Source organism: Amia ocellicauda, chromosome 3 (genome assembly GCF_036373705.1).
Source record: "Amia ocellicauda isolate fAmiCal2 chromosome 3, fAmiCal2.hap1, whole genome shotgun sequence".
Taxonomy (NCBI): Eukaryota; Metazoa; Chordata; class Actinopteri; order Amiiformes; family Amiidae; genus Amia; species Amia ocellicauda.
The window spans coordinates 6,740,473-6,754,042 of NC_089852.1; the positions used below are offsets into that span (position 1 = coordinate 6,740,473).

Genomic DNA, 13,570 nt, shown 5'->3' on the forward strand with positions numbered 1-13,570 from the left:
TCCATCTATCATAATGGCAACTTATTTATTAAAAAGCACTACACACATTCTGGACCCAGGGAAATTACTTTACCTCATAATAACTTTGGACAGCATTGATGAACGCCTCGTCTGCTACAATCTGAGTCTCCCCATTCAGGAAGGCCTGGAATCGATCTTTCACCGTCTGAAGTTGTTGTTTGCTTATCTGAAAAAAAGGGATAAACAAAAAATAATTTAATGCTACAGTACACAATGCTTTTGTTAGCCTTCATGCACAAGGGCCATATTTAGTTCCCCCCCAAGTCATTACAAACTAACCAATAAAGTTAGCTAATTTATTTGGGGGATATCAGATCATCTGACTGAAAACCTTTGGAGAAGTCACAATGTTACTGATGTGTGCTAGTGATGGATGTTATTTCTTTAGGTTCCAGATTTTCTCAGTCATCATATTGCCATGCCTTGGTTCCCAATTCCAATGCTTTTCCCTCAGTAAAAATTGCAGCGGATTTCATGTTATATGGGATTTACCTTCTGCTTCTCTATAGCCATTTATTTCAATCACAATTTGGACTTTTTCTCCAAAACATGCATATGTGTCACCACAGAAAGAAACTGGTTTATTGTGATCCAGTTCCAGACATTTAAATTTAATGACATTCAAATGTAATGATGTTTTATTCATATCGTAGTAGATGAGTAGGAAACTGATGTGGAATCAACCCCAGTCATTTCCATGAACCACTCCAATGATAAAAACTAGGATTTATTTTTGAGGAAAAGTGCTTCTGTACAATCTTATAGTAGGATAAGGTGATGGAGGAAATCATACAGATCAGGCCATTGTTTTCAGAATGTGTTACTGCATTTTCAGTCTGTTTTGAACAGTGTTTTTTGGGGCCCAGATAGTTATACTTTTTTATGGGACCTTGTTACAGACTGAAGCACTCTTCAGTAACAACATACAAAAATAACGCATTAGAATTGCACTTTTCAGCAAATAAATTATCAACTTTTTCAGACTTCTTAATGGATTTAATAAAAAACTTTATATTTTATATTAAATATAAATGTCACTGTTAAAACCATTACTTGGGTGATAAATGAAAAACCCCCATCCTCAGAGCTGAACAAGGACCCTTCAAAATGACTGATGTTCTCCAAAATGTCTGGAGACTCAGTACATTTATCTCATGCATTTTTAAATACTGCAGGATTGAAATCATTATTCCAAACTCCCCCTGAAGTAAAATATATCTTTTCACTTGAACCTAATATTTTCCTTTGACATTATGACTATACAAATAATTAACAATCCCCATGCATATACCAGTATAATGCTCATATTTGATTTCAGAATTGTTAATTATACAGTAATGTTTTGTCAGCTCATTTAACGACCTGAATTAACTTTAGACAGTGAATGATGCAGTAACGGTTTTACCACAGGAGCTGCAGTTTTGCCAGTCTCTTTTTCTTTTTCTTTACATTCCTGTAATACGTCTAATAATACCATGAGCTCTCCTTTTTAGTAATAACTATTAATTGTGGTAAACAAATACCAATTACCTTCATATAATCCTTTTAAAACAGGCCATAGTGAGACTAAAACCCTGAAATGAAATCATAAGACCATTTCTCCCTTCATCTGTATTCAGGGGCGTAGGTTTCATTTCAGAATTGGGGTGGACATGCACTTCAAGCGGATGGGAAGCTGTAAATATCAAACCTCACTATAACCAGAGTCTCTCCTTCAGTCTTTAAGTCTAAACCTTAAACCTAAACTGAGCCCTAAATGTTAGGTTTGACATCAAAGTTATCGATTCCAAGTGAAGAATAGATTGAAGTCACCCAACTTACCCTAAGGCAACTGAAAATGAAATATTAAATTATTGTATTCTTCCTGCTACTGTAGGTCTAAAATCCCAGGTTTGCGGTGGCTCTATCATTTCCACCACTGCTCTCTTCTAAATACATAACCTTTCTGTGGACCACCTGAGGAGAACTCGCAGGCCACCAGCAGTTTGTAAATCACAGTTTGAGAACCTCTGACCTACACCGTTTTTCTGTTGACTCCCATGGTATTCTGTAGAGCTATATGAACACTGAAATAACTATACAGATGTGAGTCTAAATACAAAAAAGGAAATGTTTCTATTGCATGAAAAAATAAATTGCATTGTGTTAAGTTTTTAGTTAATTATTCAGTGGATTTTGGCTCAGTCCACAGCATAACTCCAGCTGTAGCCATGTGCAATTTGTTAAAGACTTGGAAGTGCAGCACCATCCCATGAGTAAGTGCTAATGAAAATCGTCTCTCCTGAAGATGGTTATTCCATTAATTAAACCTTTGGCACAATTCACTATGCACTAGCCCTGACTGTGTATGTGTTAATCCAATGTGCTGCTGCTGCAATACAGATTACCTGTAGCAGTTGGAGAGGAAAATCCTCACTTTTAGGCACTTTCATTTACCTAGCATTTAAGATAGCTACAATATGGAAATCTAGTCAATGTTTTGGCTGGATTTGTTTTTTTTTCCTTTTGGCGGGTGGGTGCTTATACAGTAATACAAAATATATATGATGTGCAACAGTGCAGGTTTATAGCTGTACTGAAAATTTTATTTCCAAATATATATTTTTCAACTGTTCCTGGAAAGGCAATTCTGAGCAGACACACTGTGCATATTGCAAAAAAATATTCAATTAAATTTAAATATAGAAAGTGGAAAGAAAATGCTGAAGGAAGTGCAATTGCATTTTAATTATTCACATTTGTGGTAGAGTGATTTCCAATATCCACTGCAGGTTGAAGTGAAAGGGCTAGTACAGGATGCTAGATCAAAAGAATAATTATTTGCTGCCCACTTGCACAAAGAACGACAATGTAAACACAAAATAATGTAAAATCAAAAGCAAAGCTACAGCATTGTTGTGGTCTTTCATTAAACTTCAATGGTCAGTAAAGTATGAGAACGGACACACACAATTCTAATCTTCTTAAAACAGACCATTGTGAGTCTAGAAGGCATCGTCAATAACATAAAGGATCTGGTGCATGAAGCCCAGTGATACATGCAGCAAATTAAAAACACTGTTACACCTAGGAAGAAAAAAACACTTCCTGTTTTGGGAATGTTGGTAGCCATGAATCTTGCAGTATATTCCACATCCCTTCTACAGTAGGTCTTTTGGAAAGGTGAAGGTGTTTCATTTCTAAATTAACCTTTACCTCTGAGTACAACCAAGTCAAATAACAAAAGCCCTTTTTATTGTTTTGACTGAAAGACTAGGATACATTTAAATAATTATAGTTAGTAAGGAATAATATTCAGGTTATTAAGGTTTGGTTTTATGCAAGGGATTGACCTTACTGCTTAACTGTGCAGACGTAAGCTAAAATGCATACTATTTGAGTAACTGCAAGATTAAAAATTTAAAGATTTTTTGTACCCTGGCCGTCTTAACAATAATAAAAATGACTGCAGAGGATAAAGGTTGCATAATATCATTTTAAAAAATGTTTTTCACATTATTTATTTATTTTTTCTGTTACTCAGAAATTACACAGTTCAAAGTAACATACATTTGTATACATGGGGTTCACATTTCTCTGACATTTGGCAGTGTTTTTAATTCTGCTGATATGCCCTTTAGCAGGCAATATGCGTATTGAATACCTCAGACCTTAAGTTTTGACAATTTACCAGAGCCTGCCATGAAAAAAGACAAATGATATTCTTCTAAAACTTCTCTAATTTATCAGACTGAGCCAATTCGATATATTCAGTGCAATATACTGAGTGCATGAATGAAAAATCAAAAGCCAGTCCCCCATACTCTGAAACCATCTGGGAAATATGTTTTAGGTCGAATTTTCTAAATGAGGTATTTATCAATAATTTCATTTGATAAAAAATGACTTTTGCTATGAATATTAAACTCAAGCCGTGAAATCCTGCACTATGTTGTATTAATGGTATATCCACAAGTATACAATTACCTGCTTAATTTATACTGAATGCATGAGCAGCCAAGGTACAGATCTGACACATTTCAACCTAATCAGTATGTATTAATCTCGAGCTCTCACCTGTTTTATGGTGCAACAAGTGGACAGTAACAAGTCATAATATGTTCAAAATGGAAAGACAAAGTCGAAAAGAACGGCAGTAAAGTATTGGAGCTGCAGTGTGTGTGCTGAGGATCTTTATAAATCAGCCCAAAACAAAGACTGTGGCTTTGCTGCAAACCCTTTGTCATTTATTTGGGAAATGCACTTTGCTGTTGGAAAAGAGTGGAAAAGTACTGTGCAACCAATTGCCTGTGAGACTCTTCAGCCATCTGGATATTCATTTCAATGCCCCAGGTGCCCCCCCTTCCACTGAGCTGTTTATTGGGGATTTCTGTAAGACAAAGACTTGTCGCTATCTATTTTAGTCATTTTATTTAATAGCTGGCTTTACCAAGGGGTACAGTGGCATCATTTCTACTGAGCCTATTAAAGCACAGTGCATATTTAACAGATGAAACGAAACTGTTGTTACTTTAACTATAAACAGGCATAGAGTAAAGTAGTATTTAAATTATAATTACATTATTATTATTAGTAGTAGTAATAGTACTAGAGTAGTAGATAGTAGCAGTCTAAAAAAAAAAAAAAAAGCTTTCCCTTAGCAATTAGGCATATTTCTTCCTAATTTAACTAGATGTACATCTTTTACTGTGGCATGTTTCCTGGTTACCAAGTGGTACATTATACTTTTAGTTAATTAGTCTTAATCAAAATGATGGAGTGTTTACATTAATATAACTGTTAATTAGCATGTTTTGTATTTATTTTGGTTTGTTTATGCTGCACATTAACAGTGAATGACAGGTTCCTGCAATATGACACTGTGCCATTTAAAATAACTTCAGACTAATAATCATAATTAAATATAGGTAGGTTGCATTTAAATCTTGACATTTCCTGCCATAAAGTGTTCATACAGACCTATAAATATAATATTTACTACATGTATAATTAGATTGGATTCCATCTATATTACAAAGTCACTTCCTACAAATCTTTTGGTACTTTCTTGAAGGCCATGTTTCTGAAATGGCAGATGCATGCTTACACTTATAAATCATTTACAATTCCCCTGCAGGATGCACATTTTTCCAAAACAACTGAATCATATTCAATAATATGAGGATTTTGACAAGTAAGCAAAGGAATGTAATATTATACTGATAGGTTTAAATGAACACTTTAACATCAACAGTCAAATCAAACTTTGCAACTTCTGTACAAAAGACTATTGCTAAGTTATATCCATTAGCATGATTTACAGTAGCTGTTTCATTCCAGCTAACAAGCATTGGTAATTCTTAATAGTCTTTACATTTTAATCAAGATTAGAGTACATTTGGCATAGCAGAGCAATATGCAAGACTGTTGAATAAAAACTTAACACCCATTTTGGCTGCAAAGGCGACCATTAAGTAATTAAACTGCTAATGGATATACTGCTAAAGATACGGCATTGGGACGACCTCTGAGTTACAGTCAACACAGAGTGATGGTGGACGAGAAACAGCTGATGAAGCAAGATATTAATGAAGCAGAATCATATATACACAGCTTTGCTCGTCTGCTTCCTTCTGTGTCTGTCGCCAGCTACATTCCAAGCAAGAAGAACAAAGTTATTCAATTAAGAAACACATGGCCCTCGCCCAAGTAGAATGGACTGGGATGCTGTTGTGCAGTTTGTGTTGTAGTAAATGAAAACAGCTTTTCCTTGTCACTCCAGAAAATGACAAAATATAAAAACACATTAAAAACATAGCACACTAATTGTACACAGCATGACCTAAAATCCAAGCCCGGAGGGTCTTAAACTCTTTAATGCATCGGCTCCTTAAGTAGTAAAGATGGTGATTTAGAGCAATTAATTAAATAATTTGTTAAATCAAGTAGCTAAGCACTGGGCTCCTCAAGGACCAGATTTTGGTACTTCTGTTTCAATAGCTGCATTGCTCTGTATCAACTGATTGCAAATCAAATTGCACTCATTCCAATGCAATTCCACATCCATATTGTTTTGCATGTTTAATATCAGGAATGTCTTTATTTTTATCCATGCCGGTTTGGTAATGGATACACTTTTCAGGGGGATGCTATCTCAGCCATTTCAAAATGGATTTGGGTGCCATTTGCCATGCTTCACGTCTGTGTGATGTCTATGGTAACTGTCACGACCATCAATTCAGCAGTTTTTGAAAGACAAAGTCATGACAATTTTCATGTCCCTGAAAAACAGCTGCCTCTTTAAACATCAACATTTGGCATGCCAAAGTATTCTGTCATTTCTAGAATATTTGTTTAAGGAATGCAGTATCACTGGAAAAAGTCAAATATTAAAAGCATAGAGATTGGTGTATTCAAGACTGTGCCTGATACTACTGTTTAATACCTACAATTACTTATCATTTTCTGGTTAGTTTTCTCTGTATTGGTGCCTAATTGCAAAGAAGCTAAGCTGTGCCACATTAAATGCTTGCATGGAAAGTGTTAATGTTAACTTGTTATTAAATTAACCTTTCCCTTTTTCCCTGTCCTCCACTACACTTAAGTAGTCAAGGAGTAGGCCTACTACTCCACAGCCACATTAGGAGTCTACAAATATTACTACAAATATTGTAATATTATCACTGAACATCTCTATCATCTTAAAATGTGTTGCTAATATTATCATTGACACTGTTAAACACTTAGAAGCATGTAATGAAGCAGAAGACCTAACTTATATTAATGAACTTGAATATTGTTTAGATATATATTATGTTACGTATAAAGAACCATTTCAACCTTATCTGGTGCTTTTGTTTAAGGTGTAGTGACATAAACATCAACTATTCAGTTATATTTAATGTATTATTAGAAGATCTGAATCCTCAGTAATGATGGCATTCGGTTGTCTGACCTCACCCAACGATAGGGCTGGGCGATATGGCCAAAATACAATATCGCTGTATTTTTCACATTCTTGACGTATGACATATTTTTAATGGCCATTTTATACTGTTCATAAAGCAAAAATAATAGGACACAACTGACATTGAATTACGTTTTCTGTTCTGTGTCAGTTGTCTTGAAATCAAATCATGTCCACACTATCGATGATGCACCTTTATTCGGGACAGATTCACGGGGGTCACTTTGCTGTTAAGTTTCAGCCACACTGCTCTCCTCCATCTAGTCTTCATTGATTGTGCATTGATCACGTTTGTTTGTTTGTCAACACGCAATACACATGGAATCTATTTTTGATATCTGGCTGAGGCGCATTCATTCCAGAACAAGGGTCGTGTTCAAGAAGCACAGCTCTGCGCAGAGATTCACAGATGCGCGTTACTGCAGTGTTTCTGTGTGACACCACTAAGACCCAGCCCAGTTTCTGCGCAGACTCGCACAGCCCAGCACAGCTCTGAGAAGCTGCTGCGGGAGGCGAGCTGTGGCTGTCAGACAAAAGATTATGCAGAAAGCAAGAGGGACGTGTTCAGCTGAATGAAGACTACTACAGTCCCCTTGTTAGCGGAGTCGAATGTCAAATTTCATTATACAGTGAAGCTGCGAACAGCATTGTCAAAACCATAGATATAGAATTCTACATCAACACTTGTCAATGCTTTATTAATTACATCAATTATTAAAAAAAATGAATGTAAATCTATGATGCACAATAATTAAGTTGTTACCATGATTGGCAATTCTATTTTTTAAAATAAATAAAATATAAAAATAATAAATCATCCAATTACATTGATTTCTGCAGGGTTAGTGAAGAAAGGTGGTCACGTTCTTGTAGCACAGATGTGCGCAGTTCTGCACAGATCTGCAGAATCCAATCTATCCCATTGATGGAGCTGTGCAGATCTGCACAGATCTGTGGAAAGTTGCGTTACACAAACACTATCGGCGTTTTTTGATCAGATGCATCTCATGTCAGTCACAGCAGTCTCAAGCAGCCGGCGCAGCAAGTCGTGAGATGCGCGAACACGATTCAGTTTATTGGTAGCTGAATGCTATGACTCAATGACACAGTAAATAGTAAAGTATTCAAAAAAATTTAATACCGATATGAAGGTATAGTAAAAGTCCAAACCGGTCCGTAAATGAATACCGGTATATCGTTTTTTACGGTATACCGCCCAGCCCTACCCAACGATATGTCCTGGAAAGGCCTGTCACAACACGAGGTGAGGGTGAGGCCAGGTCAGCAAGGCACCTTACCAGACACTTTATTGCCTCCTACCGTGGTGTCGGCCCTTAATCCCCATTACTGTCCCTTATTGCCTGTTGCTTTAAATGCTTTGACAGAGCCATTGTGTACCACAGTGACCAGGTCAGTCTTTGAAGGCAGGATTTATGCATGCTTTATTCGATGTCTCTCAATTAGAATCTGCTTTAGGCCTGGAAAATCAGTCATTTCATCCAATTAAGTAAATAATTAGTTTAATACAGTAATTAAGAGTTCAAGTAGAATGAAAATAAGAACATCCTGCAGCACTGAAGGACTGAACTTGATCTTCCCTGGATTATATTCTCCTCAATGTGAGAGCAAATTTATTTCATTTTATATGTCTTAAGAAATATTGAGAATGCAAGACACCCTACGACTGAGAGAAGGCAAGTCAGCCCACATTGTTAATTTGGTTGATAGTAGATTTTTGAGGATTAATTGAAACAGGAATGAAGTCTATTGTCTATCATCTGATGAAATCCTACCATGCAGTTTAAACAATATTTATGATTTTAGCACCTCCAGAAAGTGTTTTTTTTTTAATTAAATGTTCAATGGCTTTGCCCTTTCAATTGGTGCAGCTAAAGTACTAATGGCATTGTTTAAATAATGTCTTATATATCTTGTGCAATTTGGATTTCAATCAATATTTCACCTGCATTTCTGACTTGAAATAGCACCATGTAGCTATTTTAATGAGGGAGAAAAAGAAAGAAAGAAATAAAGTCCATTAAGTATTGTTTGCAGTTTACTCAGCTTACTCCTGAGTGTCTGTAATCAAGGAGGAAACATGAATCGGCAACAGTCCGGTATTATGACATTTAGACCACTCCTGGGGAGCTTATTTAATACTGTACATGACCTCTAAAGCGCACACTCAGACACCCCCTTCTCCTGTCAGTCCCTGCAGACCAAATTATCACACAAAGTAGATTTGTTCAGCTTTAGAAAATCAATGAGAATGAATACATATTTTTTGCAAAATAATCTTTACAGTGATTGCAACAGTTAAACAACAGTGACTTGAATGGCCATTGGTAAATAGCTCAGGGGGATCATAAACCATTGCAAACTAAACAGAGCCCTTTATTTGCTGGTGCAAAAGGTTCAAATGATTTCTTTAGAATTGGTATTGCAGGGATTCACAGAGAAGACACATAGTGTAATCCTGCAGGACACCGGGTGTGTATGTATGTAGCATCAAGCTGCTAAATCTCTGTAATCATCTGTTCTATTCAGGGAAATCAGGGTAAAGCAGTTAGCTGGGAGCCACTGGGGGTTTCATGTGGAGAGCAGAAGACTTAAAAGCAGACTCCAATAACTCTCTCAGACAATGCATGCAGTCGCCAAGACGAGATATTTTTATACTGTGACCTTAAAACGTACCGACACTTACACAGAGAAAAATAAAGAATCGGCAATAGCAGCTATTGTTCAGGTACAAATGGGGTGTATATAGGTGAGACTTGTCGGTATGCATTACATGACTTCACAAATATGGAATTCATGTAGTGCATCCTGACATTTCAAAGTATTTTATTTACTTATTCCTTTGTTTATTTATTTAAATACCTTTCTAAATTCATTATTCTTAGCATGCATGTTTTTAAATTATGGCAGCATTTCCCTTATAGGGAAAATCTATTACTATAGATTTTCAGTGGTTTTCTGGGGATCCAACATACGTACAATGTGCTTTACTACACAGTAAAGAGTAAATCATGAGTATCACGAGTAAAGTTAACATGCCTTCCCATGGTCTGGTGTAGTAAAACACAGTGAAGGCATCCTGAAACACAGTAAACTATGGTCAAACCACAATAAAACCATGTATAAAACATTGCAAAAATCATATAGAAAAAGGTAAACATGCATAAGGACCGTTTATTTTTATTTTCAAGAAAGTTTAAATGGAGGAGCCCCACAGGATATGTAAAGAATTAGTGAAGAATTATTCATAGGAGGCTTTTTCTGTAAAAATGTCAAAGCACATTAGTAGGAAAATTAGTTAAGTTGATTTAATTTGAAAAAAATGATGATTATACTGAAAACTAATCAAATAGTATATCTAAGCAATGTAAGGTAATTTATCTTTTTTATGCACAGCCTGAAATCTATTGATTCAGAGCTAGATAATCGTTCAAAAACAAGAAAAATAAGTGAAATGTTTCAACTGCATAAGCAGTAGTCTGTGTGTACCAAGTCAAATTGTTTTAATTTCTATAGAATATAAATGTCAGTTATCCTACTACATCTAATTACCACCATAGCTACAATATTGTTTTAAACGGGACTGACAAAAGATACACTTCAGTTTTCATGTATATAGACTATTATTTGTCATCATCATCTTTAAACAATGGATACAAACATTTTTCAATTGATCAACATAGCATACCTTCTGTGTCATATCATTAATTAACATTTTGTTTAATTGATAGCATGTTTGTAGATAGATTTAAAAAGCTGAGTCAGTAGATTTCCAGGCTTCTTCACAGAGCAGCGTTTTACTGCATTCATTACAAATTTCATATTGATTTTGCTGCATATGGCTTTTATCTAAATTGCACAATGATGTCATGATTCGGTGACAAACATAAATGAACCAGTGTTTTTCATTTTCATCGTATACACCACCCAAATCCAAAACAGAGCATTCTGCATTAAAATACATATGCTGTACTGTTTTCTGAAGCACAGTACGCTACAAGAGATGAAGATAAAATAATGTACATAATGTTATGATTTGAATAATGTAAATACTGTAGAAATGACAGGAGAATCGTTGGTGACTAGGAGCTAAAGGATCCCAGAATGTATTCAGACAGTTCTTGAAGGAACCCATTGTCAGCTTTAATTATATGAGTGGGTAGTTTGATCCACATTCCCAAAGCTCTGTGTAAAGAAGTGCCTCCTGTTTTCAGACGCGAATGCACCGTTATCAATACTTTTGAGGACTTGGAACACTTCAATCAAAGCCACTTAAGGTTACTTCCCCTGACCTGGCTCTGCATAACATTCGTTTTGGCACCATGGTTTATTGTGGTCATTTGCCAGTTAATTCTTTCCAGGCAACAATAAATAAATTAGATATGAATGTGACTTTTTTTTTATTTTACGACATCCATGTGCTTAGTTTCAGTCCAATCCTCCAACATTCCACTATGCACTATAATTTATAGTGTAGGATATCTCATATATTGTGCGATTTGCATTCAGGTGAGATACAAACTGCGTATTGATTCCTGTTTGTCAAATGCTTATACAAAGGATTTCTGTCTCATCAAGGTTTTGTTGAATGTCAGCAACAACAACAAAAATATAGCCTGATTCGCTCACACGTTGGAAGGGAAAAGCAGCACACAAAAAACCTTCAGTAGCAGCTGTGTTAGTTAAAAGCCAATTTTAAATTTGGGGTTAATGCAATGCAAGTGTACATGAAATGTTGTGCAACCTTCTGTCTAGTCTATGGGGGTGTAGAGCTAAGGACTGCCATCTGCAATTTGCAGAACTGAATCATGGAATTATCTAGTCAGAGAAGCAGCATTTGCAGTCAGCCTTTTAGGGTCAAAGGGCAATGATCTCATTTATGCGACAACTAACAAATAACCTGATGTTATTTTTTATTTAATGTGGTACATAAGACACCGATTGATGAAAAGGCCACGCATATTAGCTCCTTAATTGTTTGAGGACTTTCAGGCTGATATTTCACACGATCCGCGGTACCTCAAATAAATTAATATTAAACAGCATCTCTTTAGTTTTTAAGCAGTGTTTAGAAAATAAACGCAATCCAAAGCATCACCTTGCAATTCATAATATCCTCTTCTAGATTTCGACAGTACTTTGATAGATAATATAACCTACTCGATGTTTCGTTTTTCATCTTCTCAATCTGCTTGCCATGCCGAGGGTCAAGGCACTCCTCGGTGTGTTCCATGGAAACTGAAGTGCCAAATTGTTTTTTGAATGGTAAATGCCTAACATTCCTACCAGTCGATCCGGCAATATTTTTCTTTGTCACAAGACACACTTCTTTCCATAAATAAAAGGTTCAAAAACATCACTGCTCAAGAGGTTATCACCCTCCGGTTCCCCTGTCTTTCCCCCACTTGACGGTGAATTCCATTTGCTATGCTTTAAAGTAATTGTGTATAAGGAGTGCCAGCTATATTTATAACAGTGCATTTCAGTAGAGAGCTTTAATCTGTGTAATCGCCTCAAAGAAGATTTCATTTGGGGAGGGAAAGCAATTACCATTTCATTTACAACAGGGTGCCTTTCCAGGGTCTCCATTTATCAGGAATATGGGTACTGTCAGTCCACTTTGACTGTATTGACTCTAAAGGTTTGCACACTGGATGGCGAATGAGTCAACAACCTGCTCTAATCTAAGCTTTTTACTTCACTACCTCTCCCTTCAAGCTGGTTTATGGAGAGCTCTCACCAGATGTTATGTAACAGATGAATAAAAGCAAATGGATTCATAATCTGAGATTAGAGGCAGTAACAAAGAGCACTGAGTACATCTAACTACCGGCTGGTGTTGTCTTTCTGCGCACGTGCTTGTACACACACACACACACACAAACACACACATGCATTGAGAGTTTCATTAAGCTTCAGTAGAGATTTCACTTCCCTCTCGGAGGCATTATCATATAGACATACTGTGCGCTTGCCTGTAAATTGTAAGTGTGTAATTTGTATTTTCTTTCTTTCAAGTTATCATTTCGAGTTTCGAGCTTTCACTTTATAAACGAATGGGGTTATAAGGAGAACAAACCGAATTTCAAATATCTGTCAGCTTAAATAATATATTTTAAACATTTTTAAGCATTCTCATTGCTAACATTGTTACAGTGGTGGTGATATCATTTCTTACACTACCATCCATTCCAAAGGATGGCCATTATAGATGAGACATAATTTTCTCTCTTTCAGCGATATTTATATGCTTCCTTTCCTTCTCTATTTCTCTATTTCAGTACATTTATTGCATGTCATGTTAAGTATGATGACTCTTTATGTGTGGTTAACACTGTCTAACCTCAATCTATGGATGCCTTGTTCCTCAATTCAAAGTACATTAAATTATAGAAATACAAACTAGACTTGTAAGCACAATCTCCTGAACTGTTACATAATGGCAACAGAAGGTATGTATTTATCTATTACTGCTACATTTAAAATACTACACATGGTACACCAAAAGGAATTATTTATATCATTTATCTGTTTAGTTCACCTGTCCGATAGTCCAGATGGGGATCATTAAAGACCGTCTCTAGT

At 35.9% G+C, this 13,570-nt stretch overlaps 1 protein-coding gene across 32 annotated transcripts in view; it reads right to left on the reverse strand.

Moving 5' to 3' along the window:
* Positions 1–13,570, reverse strand: part of cadpsa (Ca2+-dependent activator protein for secretion a) — a 110,116-nt gene that overhangs the window by 86,366 nt on the left and 10,180 nt on the right. For all 32 annotated transcript variants that reach the window (XM_066697937.1, XM_066697934.1, XM_066697933.1 and 29 more), the window contains exon 2: positions 74–187. In XM_066697937.1, the coding sequence (XP_066554034.1) occupies positions 74–187 (114 nt within the window). The remainder of the gene's footprint in view (positions 1–73; positions 188–13,570) is intronic.